General features: G+C 46.5%; 1 protein-coding gene across 1 annotated transcript in view; it reads right to left on the bottom strand.

The window, feature by feature from the left end:
* Positions 1-23,616, bottom strand: part of VTCN1 (V-set domain containing T cell activation inhibitor 1) — a 27,465-nt gene extending 3,849 nt beyond the window's left edge. The window contains exons 1-4 of the mRNA XM_019548687.1: positions 23,338-23,616; positions 11,684-11,748; positions 6,766-7,113; positions 369-647 (exon numbers count right to left, since the gene is read on the bottom strand). Of these exons, the coding sequence (XP_019404232.1) occupies positions 369-647; positions 6,766-7,113; positions 11,684-11,748; positions 23,338-23,369 (724 nt within the window). The 5' untranslated portion in view covers positions 23,370-23,616. The remainder of the gene's footprint in view (positions 1-368; positions 648-6,765; positions 7,114-11,683; positions 11,749-23,337) is intronic.
* Between the last annotated feature and the right edge of the window lie 2,023 nt (positions 23,617-25,639).

The raw sequence follows: 25,639 nt of genomic DNA, 5'->3' as shown, positions 1-25,639 counted from the left end.
CAGGCTAGGTGATCTGATCAGGTCCCTCCTGACCCTAGCTACTATGAAACTGTGAAGGGTGGCATTTATAGGTCTTCATAACAACACTGAGGTCTGTAGATCCAGACCATGGCAAAACCAAAGGGATTGGCTAGTGCTGGGCAGATGGAATATGGCAGCCAACTCCTTGTTCAGTGGTGAAAGGAAGTTCTCGTGTAGAGCTACTCAGTATGTCAAATTTCAAAATTTGGGGTCAAAAAGAGACAGGTTGTTTTCAGCTACAATTTATCCATTCCCCCCCAGCATCCTACACAGCAGCAGGAGGGACAGGGTTAACTTTCCAGGTAACATTAACCTCAAGCTCCAATCTGAGGCAGGCTGGCATGTACCTGTCACATGGATGTCCCCCGTGGCTTTGGCAATGTCATTCTTGATTACACAGGTGTAGGTGGTATTAGTGGTGATGTTGTGCAGAAAGGACACCACCTTCATAGTCACATTCTCTGAGTTCAGCTTGAAGCTGGTGTTGACAGCCTCAGAGAGGTTGTTCCCCGTGACACTGGGTGAGGTCCACATAACCACTGGTTGAGGGAACCACCGGGGCGCCTCACACCGCAGGGTCTCCCAACTGTTGTTGTAATCCACATGCACCTCTGGAGTGCTGAAGGCTGCAGGGAAAACAAAGCCAGACAGAAGAGGATGGGATGGGAGAAGAGCACTGACCTGTCTAAGTAGCAGGTGGGAAAGGCCTTCCTCCCCACCCCCCATCTACTGTAACTAATATTTCTAAAATCCCTGTTGCTGCAACATCTAAACACTGCATCTAATCTTCCAGAAACTGGAAGTTCAAATACCAGCCCTCATCCTTCTACAGCTGGCAGAGTTCCCTGCAGCTAAATGTATGCAGGTCCGTGTACACAGCATCATACAGGACCTTGAAATGAAGCAGCTTGGGGTTACCTGCAAGCTTCCTGCGAGATAATGAGCCACTTGGGGTTACCTGCAAGCTCCCTGAACAACAGATTTTACCAGTTATAGCATGATCCTGTGACACCAGGCACCTTGTGTGAGAGGAGGAACCTGAGCTCCCATGGAAGGAAAAAAAAAATCAAAGGCTCAGTGTCTCACAGATTGGCTGTCTGCATATGTTCAAGGTATCCAGTTTGTAACCGCATTGGTCTACAAGTCCTGATTGCATACGTTCAAGGAACTTGTTACCTACAAACCGGGATCATAGTGCCGAGGTCTGAGGAAGCCCCCAGGGGTTTAACATCCATGCCAAACAATTCCAGAAGCAGCGAACCTAGGGTCTCTCCCAGTACTAAAAAATGAAGAAAAGCCAGTTCTATCACCTGGCTGTGTTTGAGATGGGCTTTCTCTCGCTAACATGAAACATTCTCAAATACGGCTCATCTGTGCTGAAACAACACACACCTGAAATTTCTCACATCAGAGAAAACCTTCTGAGGAGGTTAAGGTAGCCAAGAATGTGATTTCATTAGAAAGCATGATAATACTCAGCATTTTGTGTAGCAAAATGTCCGCAAAGTCCTTTATCATGTTGAACTTCCTAGTAAAAATAAAACCTCAAGAAAATGGCATTCAAGAAGAATAAAGAGGCAGGGGAGGAATGGGCATTCACAACTACAGTGAGAACTTCAAGGACTCGGATGGTTTACACTGCTAAACTCAGGACTTTTGAAAATGCCACACAACCACTTCTGCCTGGCATCCTTTCTACCATTGCTACAAGTAACTCTTAAGAAAGATCACTGCAAGAGAGTGGCTAGAGGGGAGTGTATTTCTGTAGACTCAATTGCCTCATTTCCCATGTGTGAAAGTTTTTCACATAGCAACGAGGGAGAGAAAAAATAAGAATAAAAATAGGATAAAATTGAAAATTGGAAATTGACATCTAAAGGCACGCTTACGCTCTCTTCCTTCCTCTGTCTCTCTCCCTCTCCTGCAGCGTCTTATTTATGGCATCACAGATCTCTCCCCACAGCAGGAATGGAGATTCTCAAACTGACCCAAACTGGGTTCCCCACTAGCCCGTACCAGGCAGCAGTGGCCAGCTTCTCTGGGTACCTGCTAGGAGATTTTGCTAGGTACCTGCTTGGGCTCTGCAGGGCCAGGGTAAGCTCTCTGATAAGCTGTCTTCCTCACTGGAGAGTTATATAATCTCCCTGTTCCAGAGAGATCAGGAAAGGTTTCATGAGTTTGTCTCCAAGATAAGCCATGAAAGCAGCTTCTAACTGGGTCCAAAGCAGCTTCTAACTGGGTCCCAAGTGGTTGCACCAGAGACATTTTTAAGAGTGGGTGGTTTCAGGGCCCGTGGTGATTTTGGAAGAACAGCTCCTGAAAAAAAAAGTGCAATTTTTGGAAGGGAGCTAGGGAAGGAAGGAAAGGAGGGCTCAAATTGTGAAAGCTATTGAAGTCTGACGTGTTTCTTCACCATTCTCATGCTGACCATCTCAGAGGGTCTCCCAGGGGATACTGCATACTTATCAGCAAAGCATGGTTGTACAGTGTGAAGTGGAGGACTCTGGGAGCCATGACCAGAAGCCACTGCAGTTAGCATGATGGGAACAAGTAGCAGTGCACTGCTCCTGGGCACAAGTAGCAGGAGCAGTGGCTCCAGCCGGCCAGGCTCTGGTTTTGAGTAGCGTGCACAGTGGGCTGCTGCCGTGTGTGCTGCCCCACTTATTTTTTGGTGTGCACTTTTTTGACCCCAGGATCTCACAAACCCCGCCCCTGTGCTGCACAGTAGCAGTGGGGGGAATACCTGCATGTGTGGTGTGTGGCTCTACAGATGGGTTTGTGGTGCCACAGACTGCTTCTCTGGACATCCCATGGAGTGCAATGCTGGTGCTGGTGCTGACGCAGGGATGTAAGCACAGCACACCAGTGACGTGTTTAGGCCATGTACACGCACTGGACCAGGTTCATAAACATTAGGGCTGGAAGGGACCTCAGAAGATCATCGAGTCCAGCCCCCTGAGATGATCATGGGATACCAGATCGAAGGCTTTTTTTTAAATCAAGATATAGGACTTCAATCTCTTCTCCCTTGTCCAGGTGATATGTAACCTGGTCATAGAAGGAGATGAGATTGGTCAAACAAGACCTATCCATGACAAACCCATGCTGGCTGTCCCTCAGGATGTTGCCATCAGCCAGTTTGTCAAGAATGGTCTCTTTGATATTTTTTTCCAAGATCTTCCCTGGGATAGAGGTCAGGCTGATAGGCCTGTAGTTCCCCGGATCTACTTTCCTCCCTTTCTTGAAGATAGGCACCACATTGGCCTTCTTCCAATCTTCGGGCACTACAGAGTGCCAGGAGTTCTTGAAGAACCATGACAGGGTGTGAGCTATGATGCCTGCTAGCTCCTTGAGTACCCTGGCGTATAAACTCTCTGGGCCGGCTGACTTGAAGGTGTCCAGCCTCTCAAGGTGTTCCTTCACTGGTCTACATTGATGAAGGGTAACAATTCTCCCTCACCCTGGCCATCCCATATTGTATTGAGCAGGGCCGTCCCTTGGGGCTGGTGAAAAACCACATTGAGTTTGGGCAACGTAATTCTCTAGTGCAAACAATCTTTGACCAGTATCAACCAAATTCAGAGATGACCTAAGCAAATAAAACCCAATTCAGTGAAATTGTATCCATCTTAAGTATAGGCCAACTAAACCACTACAGGAAGAATTAAGCATCCAAAAACTAAAATTTGGATCAAATTCTGAGTGATGAACACATCTGAAAGCCCCGTTTCTGGTCAAGTGGCTCATATATAGCAGGCTTATCAGAACAGTTTCAGTTTGTCTTGGCTTTTCATTGTTGTATGTTCACTAGGAACAAAAACAAGTGCAAACAAGCATTCAGTTTTATTTTCCTCGCTTGAGCGTGTGAAAGAGGAAGATCAAACTGAACAAATTAGCAAGGATCAAAGTTTGTTGAACTGAATGCTGTTTGAAGAAGAAAGAAAAATCAAATGGAACTGGATATACTGGGCAAGTCTACATGAAACGCTAACTGCGCAGTTGTCTAATAGTAGCATGCTGGGCAAAAACCATGCTAAAAAGTTACTGCACAGTAATATTAGGCTCCTGCAAAGTAAACATCACTAAAAGCCTGTGCTCCGGTGCTACTGCACAGTAGTGCAAGTTACTGCGCATTGATTTAGTACTCGGTTAGCCAAAAACTAAACTTAATGCTCAGTAACTACAGCTCATTAATGAACATGTAGACACACTCACTCAAGGATATTTTTTGATCACACTGACAGCAGTGTTTCGTGTAAGATCCAGCAGAATGCTAACATACAGAAACAATATCCTTTACCACAGAATGATGACTGTTAAGCTAGAATTTGGCAGATGCAACCCTGCATGCATTTTAAGGTCTATTTTTGTCTTTTATATAGATAATGTATGAGCCTGAAGATGTCACCAAAGTGTGCCAGATTTTGAAAACACGGTCATTTTAGCCAGGTGTCTTCAAAACGCCCTGTTTGATTAACTCAAAACCAGACTTGAAAACTGTTCTCTGGCAAAGTGAGGGCACCAGAAAGAAATCCTAGCTAGCTCTCCTAATTTCTGAGAAAGTTAGGAAGGAAAAAAGACAATCAAATTAGTAATGGAAAGACAGAAATTCTGTGGGATGAGTATTATGCTTAAAGCTACAAATTATCCCAGTACTACTTGCAATCATTTTCCATTTTCTTTCTGAAAACATTTGTATGGATTTAACTTGCAACCAGCTTTTGTCAACATTTTTATGACTATAACAAGTTTTATACGGAATAAAGTTCTTGTGATAACAAAGATTCACACAGCTACTTGCTAATGCATGGGTTTACATCAGAAGGATTTGCATGACTTTCTTTAAAATGACTTAGATAGTTCTGATCATCTAATTCCTTTTATTTTTAGCATGTCAGTCATCCACGATGGAGTAGAAATGATACCCCATGATGAGTGACCAGCTACACCCAGCTACACTGAGCAGATAGTGAATAGTTGAGAAAAAGAATCATGATACGACAACTCATTAGCACAAGGGTTAAAAATCATTATTTCTTTTTTTGAATAATGAACAAATTAGCAAGGATCAAAGTTTATGGAAAACCTTGCAAGCAGGAAGAGAGCTGCATTTGCTATAACTTGTTATAAGTATCTCACCCAGCTTTAGTTATAACCTTAATTATGGAGAGAAAATGCTGTCTTTCCATAATTAACAAAGTAATAATTATTATGAAACAGCCACCTGGATTCCTATGAAAACTGTATCAGACAGATGGTCCAATTCTATAAATAATTATAAAGTGCATCATTTCATAGTCAAGCAAGTAGATGAGAAAAACATGAACATATGCATCCTCCATGGAGAAAAATCAAAGCAGGACAATGAACTAATTTCCTCTCCCTGGACAAAGATGTAGAAAGAGGGGAGTCCCTGAACCTTTCTGAAATCTCTGGAAAAACTCTGACAGCCTTTTCTCATGTTTAATGTCCTACCCACAGAACATCAAACTGTTTCATTGTCACATGTTACAAGAGACACTTTGATCTCAAAAAGATGACATTTCAACCAGTGCTATATAGTAGCTGCCCTTAAAAGATTTAAAATATAAAAAATGAACTATATCATCTATTTACTATGCCACATAACACAAAAATCATAATACAAGAATGCAGTAGTTCCAGGCAATAACATTCCAAATAAAACGTCATTATCCCCCTAAATGAAAAAATTCTCAACCCCCAAAAATATATTGTTTGGAAATTTTCTTTAAAAAAAAAAATCAATAAGATTTTGCAAGCAATTTAGACATGGATAGATTGAAGATTTTGAAAAGGGAGGTGCTGATGTTGTGGTACTTCATCACAAATAACATTGTTTGACAGTCAAACAGAAACTAAAAGCCTTACTAAAATGTCAGAGGTCTAGCACTACATTACTCAGGTTAAAAATCAAAACAAAAAATGTAACTTCACTGGAAGGTATGCTAATTTGCTGGATTATATATAAAGTTTAAAAAATACAAAAAAACTAGGCAAAAAACCTCAAAATAGTTAAAAGAGATTACTTCACTAGTCCTGCCATCACTATAGTTAAATCTTAATCAGATCTGTAAAATAAAATCCAGCTTTCTTGATAGTACCTTCAATATTTCACTGTCAGTTATTTCTATACCAGAGTTAATATTACCATGTGTGAATTAAGGTTTTATGCTAGATTTAAAAAACCGTTGGCAGAATAGAAGGAAGACATACAAGAAAGGATCATTTGAACAGTGGAACATCAAGACCATTGAAAAGGAGCGAGGGTCATTAACACCTTTGGAGCAGAGAGAGATTAGTAGGAATGAGGCAGATTATAGTGAGCCACTAAGTCAATTGACTCCCTCAGTGTTGCTTGAATAGAAATGCTACTGTGGCCCCAGGCAGTTGCTTTGAAAGTCTGGGTGGAGCAGGAATCAAAATGGGGTATAGCTGCACCACTGCACCCACCCTGGATCTGCCCCTGGACTCAGGATTTATTGAAGACAGTTTTTCCCAACCAAATGGTCTTTCAGTAAAAGTGTCCTGTCCAGCTCCTGTTGGAAGTGGGACAGCTGATGAAGCTGAACAGTCTTCACTGAGAGTGGAGCTGGGGCTGTAACCAAGTTGAATTGTACAGCTTGGTTTGGGTGATGCCTGTCTGCCTTGGCCAGAGTGTCCTCAAAAAACAGACTCCCTGGAAGAGCTTTCTTCAGGTAGCTTCCCTCGCCAGGTTTTCCTCACCTCCAGTTTTATACTCCAGCACTGCCTCTCCATTCCCTTTGGATGTGGTCACAGAGCAGCGGTAGGTGCCAGCATCAGACAGCTGCACATCTCTGAGCATCAGGGATGCATTCCCACTAATCACCTGCTCTGCGAAGACCGCCGTGCGGCCCTGGAAAGTCTTGTCCTGGCTCTGCAGCTGGTCCTTGCCATCTCGGTACTCGTGGACCAGCCCAGCAACACCATCCTTTACCCACTGAATTACAACATTGCCGAGTTTGATATCAGGCTCAAATGTGCAGCCCAAGATGCTGTTCTCTCCTATGTTCCCAGCAGAGGTCAAAGCAGTGACGCTGATGGAGTGTCTACCTGCAACAAGAAAGCACAGATCCAGTGGCAGGGCCAGGAAAACACGGACATGCAAAGAACAGTAGCAGCAAGCCAGGACTCTGGAAGCATTTGTGGGCCTCTGCTGAGTGAAGACCTATGAATCCAGAGGCAGGAATACCCCTTAATTTTGTTTAAAAAAAATAACAACTTGTACAAAACACCTGTGGGGTGCCTATGTGACATCCCTCTCTGTTCTTAATAGTAGTTTCTAGCAAAAGAATAAGGTAAGAACTTTTATCAGCTTCACAAAACCCCACAGTCTTTCCTTGCCCAGTTACTTTTAAGGGGCGGGTTAGATTTTTTCTTACTTTCTCTTTTCAAGCAGTTGATATATATAGGGTTCGAATTATACTCTGACTCTTGGAGGGGTCTGCAGCAGTGCCAGCCAGAGGCAAGAAGGAGCTGCTGTCTCTACTTGAGCTGCTTAGAAAGGCGTGGGGTGGACTGGGGGCTCTTGTCTCTTATGGGGGGGGACTCAGCCCTCTGAATCCTCCCCCCTCAACTTTCAAACCCTGGATATATAAATTACTTTTGAAAGAAGCTCCTGTTTGTTAGCACCACTCTCTATATTCCTCAGAAAAGAATGGGCGTTTATAAAAAGACTAGCCAATTGCCCGTCAAGATTGACGGGGGCTAGGGGGCAGACAGAGACAGAGTGCCACCACCCAGTGCCCCATGGTGAGTAAGTCACTAACTAGAGGCCTGTGCCTTCCAAGACAAAACTCCTCTCTTCCCTTTGGCTCACCTACAAGCCCCCAAGCCAGACTGCCTATAGCCCAGGAATGAAACAAGAAGAGAAGGGAAGAGACCGGATTTAAGTGATAGGAATGATGTTGCCCAGGAACTAAGAAGGCAGGTTCAGAAGGCAAGAGAACAGAAGTCTGGTCTCAGACAATTAAGCACTTCTGTTTTCTTCATCATTGTCAGTCTTACATTAGCTTCTGCTAGAGACCACAAATGACTTCAGGAGTTGCCCACAGACTCCCAGAGGATGGGAATATACTTGAGACAGAAAAGAAAGGATAGTGGGAGGGGACAGACAGGCTGGAATAGGTAAGAAGAGAATGGGGAGCAGTGTAGCTCAGGGGTGGAGCAGTCCCACTCCTGCTGTGAAGCCATTGGGTGGGACAGACTAAATGATTTCAGCCCCTGTGTTCAGTGGTAGGTAAGATGAGTGAACATCTCCCATCATGAATGGACTATGTGCAACCCTGACAGTATTTGGGCCATGCAATCCAAGAAATTTGCCAAAGGACTGATTCCAAATGAAGGGGTGAAGGACTGGCTTGACAGAGTCTCTGTGACTGCATGGGTGAGAGAAGCACCCAACATCCCACTGAAGCAGATGGAAAAGGCTGGAAAGATGCAAAGAGTCAGAGACATCTTCACAGTACAACTCTGAGAAAAAAGTCAAGGGAAAGAGTTTTTTGGGTCAAGTGCTGCTTGACAAGAGGCATGAACCCAGTAGCAAAGGAACTGTCTCAGATTCCTGTTGTAGTCAGAAAAACCAGGCTTTACATACATCCTCATTAGTAAGCTGGATTTAATTTTTTTTTAAATGAACAGAGCATCAGCTCCTTCTCCTTAACAGAAACAATCCATAACAACACCCCCCAAAAAAAAAAATCCTAATTGCTTTTGTTAAAAGTAGCAAGAATTGAAAAAGGAAAGGGGTAGAAGGAAATCTAGAAAAATGATATGAAGTGGAAAACAGTCTGAGAAACAATATGGTGGTATATGTTGCTGTGGAAAGGGGAACAAGTAGATAGCAGACTTGAAATGAGAAGAATAAAAACACATCAACAAAGCCAATTTTAGCAGTGTTTACACAGTGAAATGCCTACATACCAAATGATAAACAACAATAAAAAATGGAATCAAAGGTGCTCTTGGAATAGGGGAGAATCAGAAACTTGCTTCAGGTTGCAGCTCTTATTGGTTATCCAACACAACTGGTTCACACTATTCCTCTGCCTCCTCTTTATTTGTTGCACAGGACTGGACTTGTGAACCAGACTGGTAGTCAGATGCAGACAAGGATCATGTTCTGCAGCAAGTACCTTGTCCCATTCCTTAGGGTCCAGTTGCCTGGAGGACAATCTCGCACCCTGGTAGACTGTGGCCTGGCCCCAGCAATAAATGCTTTTGTCCTCTCCCATCTGGACTACGTCAAGACAGTGTATCTGGCAAGCACCATCAGCCCCCAGAAAACCCTGCCACATGCAGAATATGGCAGTGTGTCTCTCCTGCCACACCGACCACTGTGAGCTGGTCAAACCTGTGCTGTGCATTCACCAGTAGCTGCAAACAGAGCTTCAAATCAAGTTCAAAAGTCTCAGCAACAGCGTGAACCTGCAACACCTGAAAACCTACCCAAAGAACTAAAGAAAGGAGAAAGAGGGATGCCTATTGTGTCTCTAAACACGGTCCTAGAAGGCAGGGAGATAATGTAGCAGTAACAGTGGCACAGACCATGCACAGTACAGACAAATGGACCCCTTTTGTCCTGCTTCATTCTGACCCTACTTCCAACTTTCCTGTGGTCCAGGGCAGTAGTTCTCATGCCCTGCTTCCCCCACACCTCACCTGCTGTTCCATAGCCCACTGCCAGCCCCCTTCCTCTCTTCCTCCTACCCCCAGGTACAGCCGAACAGCCCCTCTCCCTGCCCCTGGCTGCTCTAGGCATGCTAGATGCAGCACAGGAAGCTGCAGAGCTGTAGGCACGAGGCTGCACCTGGAAAATTGTCTCCACCTTCTAACAGACCCCATCAGCACTGACCACCAACAGGGCCACCATCAGCACTGCACTAAAGCAGCTCTGCAGCTAGTCATGGCAAAGCCCATGTGCAGAGAGAAGCTCAGTGCCAGGAATGTTTTGTAGAAGGGAAGGAAGTAGAAGTCATCTGCCCTTGTGGCCCGCCTGCCATGCCATCATCCCACAATCCAGCTGACAACTGCTGATCTGGGGGGAAAGTGCAGGGGACCACAACCCAGAGACCATCAACTCACATTTTGCTGCTCCAGCTGCTGATTGTGTCTTTCTCCACTCCAATCACCAGGTACTCCACTGAGAGGTTACACAGGGCCTCTTACAACAGAGATAGGAATACAATCCATCCCTCTAATTCATCAGGACAAAGCTTCTGGCATTTAGCCACTGTGCCTCTCGGGAAGACACTTCTGGATGTCTGTGCTTGGCTTTGCTGCCTGTAAAATGGGACTGCCTGTACATTCCTGTTCTAGGTGATATGCATCCTTCAGTGCCTGAGCCACAGGGCTTGCCACCTCCCTGTACCAGTGAATGTAGTTATTCTTTTAACTTCAGTGGTGCAAATGATGGTGCTGATGGTTCTAGTTCAAATCCTCGTGGGTTCCCTGCCCTGGGAAATGGTACCACAGTTTCCTTTTCCCAAACTCCAGCAAGTTACATAAAAGTCAAGTGGAGGTGTAGCAGCACAGCTCCACATCCAGGGTGGCCATCACCTGGGGTAGTGTTGGCTCCTGCAATCAGCTGCCACTGTAGTAACAACACTGTGCCTTGTACGAAGGTGGTGCCAATGCTGCTGCCCTCATTACCCCCCACCTCAGCTATGCTACTGAAGTCAAGCTTTGTTAAAAAGAATGATGCAAAGCAAAACCCCAAAGCCAGGACATGCCACAATAAAAGCAGTTAGTATAAGCTTATTTCAGATGCCCTGAAATAATACAGCTTTTAATAACACAGTAACAAGATGGGGTGTTTTCGTCGCCGCAGGACTCCTTCCTCCATCACTGCACAGAATAGGGAAACTGAGACAGGTAGGTAATATGCCAGGGGCCACTCAGTATTCCTGTGGCAAAGCCAGCGTTGGCTCTCAGGGTCCCTTGGGGCTCAGTTGAAGGTGTCCAAGAATCCCAGCACTGAAACAATCTGACATGGGCAAAGAGCCTGAATATTCAATGAAGAAAACTTGCAGGGCTGCAAGCAGCTTTCAGCTTGTTGGATGGCTACCTGGTAGCACATGTGGGATGTGCCGATGCTTGTGCTAGAACTGAAGCCTGGAGCTTTTGGGTTAATGGGTTTTGTCCCTCTGCTCAGGATCACAGGATCAGACTGGTCACTACATTTGGTGTCAGGAAGGAATTTCACCCCATGATTAGAGTGGCATGGACTGTGGGATTTTTGCCTCTCTCTGTAGCTGGAGGCATGGCCCTCTTCCTTCGATCTCTAGAGTGCATTTAACAACCCTTGCAATAGCAGAACACGAGCAGTACCTCATCCCTCCACTTTACCTGTGGCAGGTTAGAGTGCTCCTGGTGTCTTCAGGCAATATACCTTGTCACTGTGCAACAGGGTTGTTTGTGGAGTGTCAGGAACAGGTTAGATGCATGGGATGGTTTAGGCAGGGTTGATTCTGCCTCAGGTAAAGGACTGGACTAGATGACCCCTGGAGGCCCCTTGCAGCCCTGCTTCCTATAATTCTATATGTTTTCAAAGCCTTCAATAAAACGCAACAGGTGTTTTGGAAAGAAGAAACAGTGACATCAGCTAACCCAGGCCACCACTTACCTGAAACTCCAAAGCCGATCATCAGTGCAATCACTGCTGTGAGAATTAGGGTGACGGTGATCGTGCTGTTTAAAAAAAAAAAGGACGTGAGAGATTATTTCACAGCTTTCTCCCCTCTGCCTCTCACACCTGCAAGGGGGGGAGCTGTAGGGCTAAAGTGAGATGCATTGGCAGAGCTGGGGTAGCAGCAAGCTCGGCTGGCTGGTTCCAAGGTGCATTAGTAGAGCTCTAGGGGTATTCAGGCCTAGACCGTTCCACCAGGAAGGCTGCCTTACTTTATTTACTAATAGTGCTTCTAGTGGCCAACATGCCTCGTGAGTGGCAGCACTGTGAGCGGGGTCCATTCACTTCCCTGCAACAGTCCCTGCCAGTGCCTCAGGCAACCCTGCCAGCACCATTCTGCCCTGGATGGAGCAAAACAAGTTTTGTTGCAGGCCTGTGTGAAACTGCCACTCAAACCAATGAGCATGCACAACCCTACAAAGCACAGCCCAGTTTTGCTGGGTTTTTACACAGCAAATAGCATGGTGCAGGACTGAGCACTGTCAGTCTCTTGCTTCCAGTCTCATGCTGAAAAGCCATGTGTGTGTCACACTTGAGAGCCACAGCCCCTAACACTCTGAGTTCAACCAATCTTGCACACTTACCTAGTTCAGAGTCTCTCAGTATACGGCTGGGAGATCATCAAGAAAAACCCAGTATGCTGGTGAGGATTCGGTGAGAAGCAGTTCTGCCCTCTACTACCAAGCCAGTGTCCCAGTGCCATGCTAGAGGATGAGTCCTCCAGCAGCACATTTATCACATGATTAACACAAGTCACACAATAAATCACGTGGGGCCACTAGCAGTACATTTATCACATGATTAACACAAGTCATGCAATAAATTGCAACATGCTGTCATCGTGGCTGTGCTTGCCAGGCGATATTGATGAAGTTGCAGGGACTGCAGTCTCAGCAAAAGTCCACACATGCCACACATGCAAGCAATTTAGGACACAATAAAACGGCAAACCACCAACAAAGATGTTGCACATTTAATGGCTCCCTGTAACAGGTCTCCCTCCCCAGCGCCATCTTCCTGGTCATCCACACCTTATGTGGGGCGCCCTTGGAATCCTTCTGTCCTGCTCTAATCTCGCCTGCCACGTCTTGTTGGAACTTATTATGAGAGCGGGACACTGCCTAGTCTATTGGGTATGTTGAGGTCTCTCCTAGAATGACCTGACCCCTTTTTATTTTAGCTAGGCGTCCTCATCCAAACCCACCACGCAAGGTTTAACTCCGAGGCTCTAGCTTTTCCTTCAAGTGCCTGGAGGCTCATGGCCCCCTTTTCTGCTCCCTTCTGGAGCACAGTCCTCCCTGTCCCAGAGGCACAGGTGCCAGCCCCACAGCAAGGGACCACCAGTTCAAAACCAGGGGTGACCCGCCAGTCCTGACAACAACACAACCCCCCCCACCATACACATATATACACACACTTGCACCCCACCCCCAGGTGCACCAGGCATCCCTGGCTTTTTAAGCTTGTCCTTCTAGTGCTAGGGTTCATCTCATCCCAAACTGTGCCCTCACTGGCACAAGGACTGTGCCCCCCCAAAAAAGGTGCACCCTCACTGACAGTGGGGTCTGTACCCCCAAAAGCTGTGCTCTCACTGGCACCAGGGTTCCCACTCCAGAGTGGGTTATCAAAAATGAGGCCTCCTCCATCCCCTAATAGCCTCACCCAAACCTCCAGAAGTAAACAGCAAACAAAAAACTCAAGCGCCTAGGCTATAATATAAACTTCTTCCACTTGGCTAAAACATCACTCTAGCCACCCCTAAGGGAACTCCATCCCTCACCCGTTCTCTTCTCTTTTAGCACTCCAGCAGAGTTCGTTCCCCTGCTGCTGCCAGCAGGGAACCCTCCCCTGGCTCCAGCCCTGGGGTTTAAATGGGAGCCAGACCCTGCCCCTTCTGGTCAGCTGACAGATGACAGGTATGAGTCACTGGCTCCTTCTGGTTGCCCTAGCAACCAGCACCTGGCTCCCTCCTCATTGCTCCCAAGAGTAGCAGGCACCTTAGTGCCCTGCTACACTCCCCAATACAGGGCTCCCTGCATACTCATACCTTTAAAGGTGTGCTATGCAGCCCAGCATGGGAGAACTGATTCCTTGATGCTGGGCTGCATGATGGGCCTTTCAACTTGCTGGCACACAGACCTTCAAAGTCACAGACTCCCCACATGCTGGAAAGTTGAAAGAGCACTGTGGGAAGTGTGACATCAGGGACCAGGTTCCCAATGCTGGGCTCTCCGCCCACTGGCAATTGTGCAATTGGGGTCTGAAGAATGTTATCCTTGATCTCAAAAATCCCACATTCTTCCAGGCATGTCTGGCATGGCAAGACCCGTAATTTTCGGGATCCAGGATAAGATCCCTCAGCTCCCATTGCATAGCTAAATTATCATCTGCCAGGTGCCTGAGACACTGTACCAAAAGCCTGTCTGCTTTATCTGTCCTCTCTCACCACCAGCTATAGAGTCCAGCCTAGTTCCTCAATTAGCCACGTGCCATGGAGAGCGGAGCTGGAAAAACCAGTCTCTTGACAGTCTCATCCCAGATACCCAAGAGGTTAAGCTTTCACTGCTGAGAACCAGAGCCAGAGGGTACTATCCAGTTGGTCAGCCTCTCCTGAGTAGTGTGGGAGGTCATAGATCAGAAAAGGGGAGGAGGGGAACGGGCATTGCAAAAGTTCTGCCCTTGCTCACTTGGCTTTCCTATATCACTCTCTTCTTTCTCTTCTCATCTCAGTCCTTATGCTCAGCAGGAAGCACTGATGACATACATGGTCGCCCTCAGACAGTCTGGTATGTGTCAGGGTTTCAGAATAAGAGAACGTGTTGAAATTCTACAATACTTCAATGCCATCTTACTGCAAACTGTAAGCTGGGGCCCCACCCACCCCTTCTCTCCCAGGCCATGGGTGCAGACCCAGGGACCTGGATTGATAGACAGATGGTCTGGCCCCTGCTTTGCATGATGCTTTGGTTCTAATAAGCACTTGGCAGCAACATTGATCCTCACACACCCAAGGACTCCTAAAGTCCTACAGTTGCTAATCCAGGACATCCTTATTTCTGAAGAGAAGTAAGAGAAAACCTGGACTAACTCACTGTGTGTTGAGATTCTGTAGAAAGTTACCGATTGCCAGCAGCAATTCCCCCTGAAGAGCCAAGAAAAGGTGACTGTGTGCATTTCCGGCTGCTTTGCCTATGAGCAATCTCTCTACTTTGCCCTCAGTGGCCAATGTAATACTGGGCAAATCTGTCTCTTTCTCCTTTGGGACAAAGCCACTAACTGACCTCACAAGCTCCTTTGTAGCCATATACACACAGCTGAGGCCTTCTGGGAGGACTGGCATCTACCGTCAGTCATTTGCATGCTACTGTGGAGTGTGGTCACTTGCCCACGATTACTGTAGCCCTCTCACCAGAGGGGTTTCAAGAGGGGAAATGGTACTGGTCAGGCAGCTATCTTGGCAGAATTTCAATTGCAAGTGGAAGCCATGGTTCTTCCTTCCCTTTCTTCCCCAGGCCCCTCTTCACCGATGTCCCATGCTGCTATAAAACTTCCTCTGAAATGACATGGTACGGAGGTGGCCAGGACATGAAGGCTCAAATGTCTTCAGGCCCATGCCAGGTCCCTTTGGGAAGTTTGCTGTGGGACTGGAGATTGTACCTGATGGAGAACCTTAAACGATTCAGAGCTGGGTCCTAAGGTGATCAAGTACTATAATAGCTGCTTGCTTATTCAAATTAGAGCTGCATCATTGCTGCATTTTGCTTTCCTTCCATCAAGATGCCATATATCCCTGCTTCTGTTCACCCTCCCCTGGGCCCTGGCTCCTTGGTGTTCATTCATTCATTTTTCACGTTAGAGAAGACTTCAGCAGCCATTTCACTGCTTCAGGCTTCTGACAACTCAGAAGTCCCACTTAACTCTGTACTCCCTCTTCACTCCTGCTGGGGGTTTTCAGTGCCTGGCAAGTACACCTCAGCTCTTCAAGGCAAACTCTTTTTGAAGGATGTTAGGTTGCAATTGCTTTCCTTTGCTTCCCTTGCTGGGGAAGATGAAGTCATGGAGTATGATGACTCCCCCTCATCCAATTGCCAGACTGGCTCTTTGCCATGTTAGACAGACACGTGATTGGGATGATATAGATATGGATGATCCTGCCTTGAGCAAGGGGTTGGACTAGATGACCTCCTCAGGTCCCTTCCAGGGACCTAGCTTTCTATGATTGTATGACTCACCTTTTTCTACATTCTCTGTGTATGGAAAAGGAGCTGACTCTGAGTTGCAGATATGTATCTCTTCAAAAGGAAAAGACAAACCAATTGCCTGAATTTCAGCCAGCATCACCCAGCATACAGCCCCCAATGGCTCCAAGCAGTCATGTCCCCAAATAACATGATCAAAGGATTCTGACTGTTATTTATGGGCCAAAGAGCTCCAACAGATTCCAGCTGTTTACCTCTGGGTTGTTTGTAGGGTGGGTGGAGGGACTGGCCTATCACCAAGGAAGGCAGTTGGTTTCCTGTAATTGTCTTCCTGGCAGATATGTAAAACCTCTGTTGATATGTTACTGGAATGTGAAAAATATAGACATAGCTGTACCATGGGTCACACCTGGACCAAGTAAAAGACCTGAGTCAGACATACTAATGAATAAATAAAGGCAGCATTCAAAACAGTACCCAATTTCAGGTAGTCAAATTTCTGTGTGATAGTTTCAGATGACTCTTTTAAAGGTCAGAAAAAAATGTCCTCAGATTTCATCATGTCCCTCCGTGTATTTCACTGAATAATGAACAAGGATTATCACATGATTTTCCATCCTCTTCTCAAGGTTCAGTCATTGACCAATCCTAAAAACAGGAGGCTGGACTAGATGAACATTAACCTGGTGGCTCAATGACAGGGTTAGAGCTGGGTTGGCAGCTCTAGACAGCCAGATGAGATGGACCATTGATCTGACCCAGGCCAACGTTAGGTGTTGGGGTATTAGATTGAGAACACCATCCAGCACCTGGGGCTGATGGCTTAATCTGGTGTGAGGAATGACTGGCTAGCTGCAGTGGCTCGACTGGAATAGAAATCATACTAAAAGATTTGTATATTTACAGTGGTAAAGCTATAATGAGCATTTCTGAACACAGTGTACCACTAGAGATGTTTTTAAGTCAAATATTTATAGAAAGAAGTCTAGATCTTTAAATCAAATTGCATGTCTTTCCTAAAGACAGGGTCCAGTTGAATCCTGGGTATGATACAGGAATGGCTAGGTGAAATTCCACAGTCTGCATTACATAAGAGGTCAGACAAGAGGAATCAAATGGCATCTTTTGCCTTAAAACCTATTTAAGACCAAGGGAAACATCACTGGGTATTTTGGCACCAATTTTAACACCACCTTCATTAACAACATGCATGTTGCTGAAAATCCCCGTCTCCCTTACAGGCAGAAAGTCCACTCTACAGCCCCATACTCAAGGCAATCTTCCAGGCATCTCTGGTGAATTCTTTCAGCATTCGGACACTGTTCGTGCAAGTTCTTACCTCTGTAACTATGAAGATCCTATCATGTCAAGAGTTGCATTCTGGAGTCAAGTATTTTCGTAAGGGCTGGAAGAAATTACCTTTGCTGTGGACATACTAAATTAAGAAAATCCACTTTATTGGCGCGATGACTATAGCAGTCTCAGATGCCAGTCATTATTTTGCCATTATTAAAATTCTGACTTTGAATAATCTGTATTATACATACACAGAAAACTCAAATTAATTCAATGGTACTACTACTTGCATACTGTTTTCCCTTCTTATCCATGTTATGAAGTGGTTCAAGTGGATGGACTGCCCTCTGAAGGGGAAATGTATTTTTGGTACAGATCCATGTTGGAATGATGGATTCCAGAGCCTCATTTGTTTACTCAGAAAAATATGGTCTTACCTGTGTATTAGGAAAAATATCTCCTCATTGCTGACACTGTTTTTATCTGATAGGTTCCACAGCTGGGATATTCATCTTTGAAAATATTCAAAACTGATTATGAATGAAAACTGTAAACTAAGTTTTGTAAGTTTTGTGAAGTGTAGTAGTGACTGTAGAGACATTTCTCTTTTTTCTGCCTTGTATGAGAATCAAACGTCTTCAAGTCCACCAGGTCTTGATGTGATGTGATGTGATGTGATGTGGTGCGGTGCTCAGACCATGCCCAGTCCAGAGTTACAAACAACATGCATCGTGTTCCTTGATCTTTCCAGAGCCATACACTTCTTGAAATTAAAGGTCTCTTTTGTCCCAGGGTGGCCCACTCCTTATCATGCAAGGCCCCCACAACTTGAGCCCATGAGGATAGGCAACTCTTGCTTCAGGCCTACCTCACAGCCAAATCCTTGAAGACCCAGGCTGAGTGAATCCAGGATGCCAGCTCCCACACTGGCCCTTTAAGGGTCACTGTTGGCACCAAAGCTCATCAAAGCCAATAACGAGTCATTGGGCCAAGCTGTGGTTTTTACTTATGTGTATGGCAGGTAGAGTCTAAGCATGTGACCATCTACATCCTCAAACCCCACCAACAACTGTGAGGAATATCAGGAACCCACATCCATGATCTCTGCCAAGACTTTGCCTAAGCCCACAGACTTGGCACAGATGCCCGCCCAGTACTGATGTCACATCATCAAAACCTTCAGCCCCCAAAGAGCCTCTAGACCACTTCCATGACAGTGACCTTCCTACATGTACATTGTGATTTGAAATAGCCAGCTCAGTTGGTGAGACCACCAACCACTTGCTCAAGATCCAACAAGTTAAACTAAAGGTCATGATTACCTTCCTCGTCAGTCTGGGACCTCTGGGCCCAGGGAATAGCATGCATGAACCATCTCCAGTTGTGCCTAAAAACACAAAAGAGAAAGACATCCTGCCCAGGACTTTGACTAATACTCCCAGTATCTTAGTCTCAGCTCCACAGTTACCCCAGCTGTCCTGAAGAAAGCTACAGGGTCCGAAGAGCTGCACCCCACCTCTGCTGACAGAGAAGGCTGAAAACTAGGGCTGCTTATGCAGACGTTTATTTGCATTTTAATAAGAATGCTGTAGCTTTGCCTCAATTTCACATGTATTTAGCCCTTGCACATTTGAAAATGGCGATGGGAGCACTTTATCTAAACCTCATTAAATGAGCTTTAGATAAAGCATCCCGTGGCCATTTAAAAAGATGTAGGGGCTTAATACATGTGATTGTGAGCCATTTTAATTAAAATGCTGTCCAGGAATCACTCTAATTAAAATGCCCCTGCCCCCAAGCATGTGTATAGGCAGCCTAGATGCTCTGGTCAGAAAGGGGTAAACTTTGGGCTCTTTGGGCAAGTTGGTAACCACGGGGTTACTAGGTGACGGAGGGGTACAACTTGTTTCTCCCATTTGTACCTGGCTTTTGAGTACAGGTCAGGCATAGCTGAGACTAATTCCCTTTTTCACCTCTCCACTCACCTGCAGTTGGGAATATTTAGAGGTTAGGGGATATACCAGACTCAGATCCAAGGTTTGGATAGGTGTCTCTGAGCTAAGCAAGGGACAGGCCAGGCCTCACTCACCCATTCAGCTAAGGCAGAGGACAGACATGTCACTGCTACAGTCTTAAAGGATCATTTCACCCTGGTGCTCAGGGAATGCACACAGTGCCTCTCACTCCTCACCATCCAGCTTGTCACCCTTGCCCACATTGATCAGTCCCTCACTCCAGGAACCATCTGGATGAAATCAGCAGCCATGAGGAGCAATTGAGGCAGGTGGTGCTCAGTGTGTGCCAAGGAATCCAACCCTCAGGACTCGACAACCTAACCCTCTGGATGATCCAAGATGGTAACTCCCACCCTAGCCAATGTAGGCTGAATGCGGCAAGTCCCTCTGAGCCAGGCACTCACCCTCTTTTGCTGCATTAGCACCTTCTTCCCTCATTAGCTACTTTGGCTTCTCTGGATTTAAACCAGAAATGAAATTCTTGCAGCAGCACAATCCAGGCCTTTGTGACTCACTGAACCTGCCTGTACCATGAAGATAACACTGACCTGCCACACAATGGTGTTGTGAGGATTAATTAAGGTGACGGTATGTACATCCTCAAGCAATGGGCAACTGCACTAAGCTAGGGTTAGCCTTGGAGGCATAAGTGACTCATCCACATGCCACCCTGCCCTCTTATCCATCCTTCCCTGCTTCATCCTTGCTCTCAGGGGATAATAATTCACTCCTGTCCCCTGCAGTAAACTGTGACCCATCTTTAAGGGCTGATTCAGCTTCTCCAGCCAGAGTTGGAGGCAGGAGGGCAGATGTGGAAAATTGCTCTCCATTCCTTTCTGTTGCTAATTCTGGGCAGCCCTGCACAAGGCAGGTAGTCTGGATCTAGCGCTATCTTACTTGGTTAAAACCAAATCCATTGGAGTGGATCTTGCCTTTATCTCAGCCTTAAGGAAGGGCTGGCATGCAGTTGAAGGTTTTGTCCTCCTTTTAAGCCTCTTGGCTCTGAGGAGCATCACAATTAATTACTGCTACAAGTGAATCACCTGAAGCCACAGAAACACATACTGCTCCAGTAGCTTGAGTGAGCAAAAAGAACTGATAAAACAAACCATTTGTGAGTTGTGGCCAAAAGATTCAAAATGTTGGTTGTCTCGGTTTTGGGTCCCTACCTTGAGATGTGCCTTTAAGGGGACTGGATTTTCAGAAAGTCCTGAGAACCAACCCTCTGTAAAACTAGCCAGTCCCCCTTAGGACATGCTCAGCTGGGTATCCTAGAATCACTAGTTACGTATACAGTTTTGTTGTTGGATCCTTTACCCTTCCATAACTCATCTGGAACTCCCTGGTAAGAAGGTGTGACCTACCACAGGGTGTTATATTGCTCCTTGATATGTCGTGCAGAAACTCAAGTTTTAAAGAAAACAGCATAGTAGTCCATTTCAAATATAATCTTTCCTATTGAATTTAAACAGATTTGTGGCAATCATGAGTCCAGTGCACTGAGGAACCTCAGAAGGTCTCAGAGGTTCATTTGCAGTCTGCTTTCTGTATTAACTGCAGAGCCCTGCTCCTCAGTGAGGGAGCCCCCGGTTTCCATGAATCATCAGGGCCATCCTGTTTCTTCTGCTGCTTCAGTTAAATGTTACTGTCCAGACAAGATAGATATTCAGCCAATGCAAAAATTGTGATAATCTGAAAGAATCGAGTGGTTGGTGTTCATTTGTCACACCTATCAGCTACTGCTGCTCTGACAAAACCAGTCAGGCTGGTTGTAGATGGTCAGTCAGGAGGACCGCACATCTAAGAGTAACAAAGCTGCTTGCTACCTATATTCCGAATGCAAAAAAAATAAAGGGCCCATTTAACATTCATAATACATGTTGTCATTAGATCTCATGATACTGTATTGCCATTTTCACAGCTTACTAGGAAATTGGTGCACTCTGCCAGAAGCATCTTGGCAAGGCACTTTACAGTACAACGATGACCATATTTACTTGAATCTAAAACAAGTATTGCCTCCCCCATTCAGAATTGGTTGGGGGGGATGGGGGACTGGGACCTTAATCTTAGATTCAAGTACAGACCAGGCAAGCAACTGCTGTGGCTCCAGACTGGGCTAGGGTGGATCAGGCAGCATATAAGGGGTACATGGAAAAGGGGTGCATAGTGGGGAGGGAGCATGGAGGAAAGGGTAGTTGGGGGATTGCAGAGGAAGGGACATGCAAAAGAAGGGGATCGTGGGGAAGGGGTGCAGGGGTAGGGTCTCGTGGAGCATGGGAAAAGGGTGCAGGGGAAGGTGAGGACAGAGCATGGGGAGCAGTGCTGGGGCAAGTGTGGGGGAAAGGGTGTGCAGTGCAGAGAACACAGGGAAAAGGTGCACAAGTGTGGGGAGAGCACAGGTGAAGGGATGTACAGATCAAGTCGAGTGTGGGGGAAGGGCATGGGGAAAGGGATGCAGAGCATGGGGGAAGTGGAATGTGGAGTGAGAGAAGCATAGGGAAAGTGTGCAGGGAAGGGACATGCAGTGTAAGGGAAGCACAGAGAAAGGGACACACAGAGCAGGGGCAGAGCAGGGAAGGGGTATGTGGAGCTGTGGGGCAGCTGCTGCAGCTCTGACCTCAACTGCAACCCCAACCCTGACTGGGGTTGAACACTGAAGCCAGAGCCAACACTACTGCCTGGCCCAGCAGCGTGCTCCACGCCCCCAGCAGACAGAGCAGGAGCAGCTGCAAATGTAAGGGGGAGGGGGGTAGGCACAAGAGGGGAACAAGTGGTAGGATGGGGAAGGGACTGGGGGGGGATAAGGGACAGGCTTGTGGGTGGGAACTAGTGGCAAGTTGAGGGCAAGAGCATAGAACAAGGTGCTGCCTTCCTAGCTGCTGCTTTCTCTGCCACTACGTTCCCTGTGGCAGTGGTGGGAGGGATGACTTTAAGATAGCCCTCCAATAACTAGATTCTAGACATGGCAAATGTGAACAAATTTATAATTTTCCATGTCTAGAATCTAATAATTGAGGTGTTGTCTTAAATTCAGAGTCATCTTAGATTTGGGTGAATACAGGAGTATTACTACTTAGCACAGGAGAGAACCCTGTGCCTCATTTAAAGAATAAAGGAAGGTGCAGAAAGTATAACAAGAAGAAAGGGGCTTCATTCTCCCACACATGGCATTCTGCTGCTGCGGCTCATTCAAAAGACCGCAGTACCAGTCTGATTATTTCTAATAACTCTACAGAAGAGATACCAGCATAGCTCTGCCATTGTGCCTTTATCCTATCTGAGAGCCCACAGCAAGGGAGAAGGAGAAAGTTAGGGATGGTTTCATGACATTGGCACCTGGTCACTAGAAACCAGTCTGTGTCCTCCAGCTCATTTGACATGGAGCCCACCAACCAGCAACCTGGTGGAAACTGTTTCAGTGACTCCTGACCTGGATACCAGGTGCCCCACACATGAGAGACCAAAGACCATGTGTTATTTTAATTTTGGCTTCACCAACACAGCCAAAAGAAGATCAAATTATTGAACAAAGACATGCTATCATTTTCCTCCCCTTCCAGCTCCTAATCTGTGCAGCTCTTATGTAGGAGTGAACAGGTGTGCTGCAACTAAGACACTACACATGGCACATGTATAGGCTCTAAATTGCCTTCTACAGTTTCTTAGACTTGCAGAGCTTTGCCCAGCTCTTGCATGCTGACAGTTGACATTCAGAGCTTTTCCAAAGTCATTCACATTCTTTTAGCTGTGTGCAGGTCGGAGATATTGCAGTCCAGATGTGTGGACTTCACTGGGAACTGTTCTTCACTGTTGCTGTAATGGGTAACTAGCATTAGGGTTCTAGGAGCATGCATGTCCCAGTTTAAGCCACAGAGTCTACTGCTTATAAATGCCAAGCCAGTTGTCTGCATACTTGCCAAACTCAAGCAACCCCAGTAAGCATGGTATTGAGTCAAACAGCAAATAATTTCCCTCTCAAAAGCAGCACAACGGCCAAAAATGCCAGAGGAGCCCACACCTCTGTGCATATAGCAATTCCCTTCCATGTCTCCAAAAGCAGATAAAGACTGTACCATACCTCCAGAAAATGACCTGACCCTGGGAAGCCATGGTAACAGGATCACTTCAGACAGCACTTCACACTGTGCTGAGTGCTGGAAAAACCAACGCAGTATGCAGACCTGCCTCCTTCCCTGTGAGACACATTCTTCAGGGTGCTCTGCTTAAATAGCTGGACTACGCAAAGGAGTGGTGACTCCCAGTAGCGCAAACTGCAGTATGAGGAAGCCATGGGGACACGAGCAGGTTTCCCATCAGGCATGGTCAACAGCAATGAGGCTTACGTTAGTCGTCACTAAATGAGGGCAGTGCTGACCCCTGTATTAAGGTTGCTCAATGATTGCAAATATGAACACATTTTCAACATGCTGATGTGTCTTTTTAGAGTCCCAGTGCCTCCACAATCTGCACCATGGGTCTGATATGAAAGCAGGTCAACCCTGGGGCCGGAAAGAGGTTTTTAGCTTCTTAACGCAACTCTGGTCAGCCCTTTTCTTTTTTGTGTCCTTCTGACAAGATATTTAGCAGAATTTGCAAATTCATTGGAATCTGACAGGCTGCACCATCCGTTCTTCTGTTTTGGCCTTGAATTTGCAACCTCTGGGCTGTCAGCTGTGTACCTTGGCCCCCACCAAAGTCAGTGATGGCCCTATTGTGAGCTTTTCAAAAAATCACCATAAGAGGTCTTCATTACAGTCAATAGGGTTATTGTCTTAGGGATACCTCCCTAAGCTTTTGTGGCTTTCTCTCAGACCTCGGTCAACCCAGAGCATTCTCCCCAGTTTCTGCTGTGCTGAAGCAGCACATGGATTGCTAAGATCCGTAGGTTTCATCATAGGAAGAGTGGATTGGACAAGTACTCCCCTCCTGATCCCTAACTCTTCCTCCCCACCCTCCTTCTAGGGAGTCCAAATGCAAAAGCCAAGACTTGCCTGCTTACTGCTGTTTTTCTTCATTTCCTGTCCCCAGACCAAACCGTTCCTTGTCTTTGGGCAGTCATTGTCTCGTAAGTTATTTTTGGGCTTTAAAAAAATGGAATTTGGCCTGAAGGAGCTAAAAAGCAGGAGGAGAACCAGGCGTAAGTCATCAGGAAAGGCCAAGGGATGGCAGGGCTTCACAAAGTGAGTGGCAGTATCAAAGGTAACCAGCATCTCAAGGAAGACAAGGGTGGAGAATTGTCCCTTGAAACTGGACCAGAAAGAGGTTATTAGAGGCCTTGGAGGTTGCTGGAGTCCTCTGCAGCTCCTGTTCTTTCATCCCTGGTCCACAACTTCTCTCCAGACCTGAGGGGGAGGTATTATATAAGCTCCCCGAGGCATTTTTTGGCCTGAGGGGTATGGAATAAAGAGACCCCTGGCAGCTCCTGTCCCAAGGCCTGGGGCGGACACGTGAAGACACTCCCTTGCCAGCCATGCTCCTTCTCAGCTCTCATCAGTGTTGAGAGGGAAGGAGGGAGCGAGATAAGGAAGAACTAGATTTGCTCATGAAAGAAAAGAGGGCATCAGGACAGATACTGTTGGAAAGTGCATGGGCCTGTTCGTTCAAGCTCCAAACCTCACACTCCCCCTTGCTCTCCGAAGCACCGGTTGAGGACTGCCAGCCCCGCAGGTGGTCTGCCTCTGAACTCCATCCTCAAAACAGCTGTCTACACTTGCACTGCAGGCCATGCAATTGGCACTGTTGCAGGCTCTGCTCATTTTGAGCCTGTAAACATGCACCTTTTCCTATGTTTTTATCATTTATGTGCATACTTAGCTGGACTTGTCTGTGATGTCTTGAGCCATCCCTTCTAGCACTTTTTAAACAGTACACATCTTCCTCCCTGAGGCAGGCCTGTGCTTTCACTTCCTAGGTAAGGACCCTGATGGAGAGGGGGAAGAGGCAGCAGCACAGAGCCTTCCTCTGCACACCACCCACACCCTGGAACAGCTCCGTTTTTTTTGCCTAATGCCACATCCTCCCTTCCTTCTCCACCCAGTAGTTTCACCTGCCCCCAACCAGTCTCCTTTAGATTGGCGAGTCCTCCAGCTTCACTGAAGGAGTATCCTTACTTCTTCAGTTGGCTGACTCCATAAACTCCTCCGCCAGCCGTGATTGTAACCTGCTATCCCCTGCTAAGGGCTTCCACCCCCTTCATCTCCCTGCTGTAAAACAACCAAGCTGTTTCAGCTGCTATCCCCTGCTTAATTTGCCAGTTATAGCCTCCTCCCTCTGCTCCCCAACCACAGGCCTGCTCCACACTCCTTTGAGAGTTCCCTACCCCAGCGTTTCTCAACCTGTGGGTCACAACCCAAAAGTGGGTAGCAAGAATATACGAAAGG

This window comes from Crocodylus porosus, unplaced genomic scaffold, assembly GCF_001723895.1.
Source record: "Crocodylus porosus isolate Cpor-Errol unplaced genomic scaffold, CroPor_comp1, whole genome shotgun sequence".
In the NCBI taxonomy this organism is placed as follows: domain Eukaryota; kingdom Metazoa; phylum Chordata; order Crocodylia; family Crocodylidae; genus Crocodylus; species Crocodylus porosus.
This window is presented reverse-complemented; position numbering and strand designations above follow the sequence as displayed.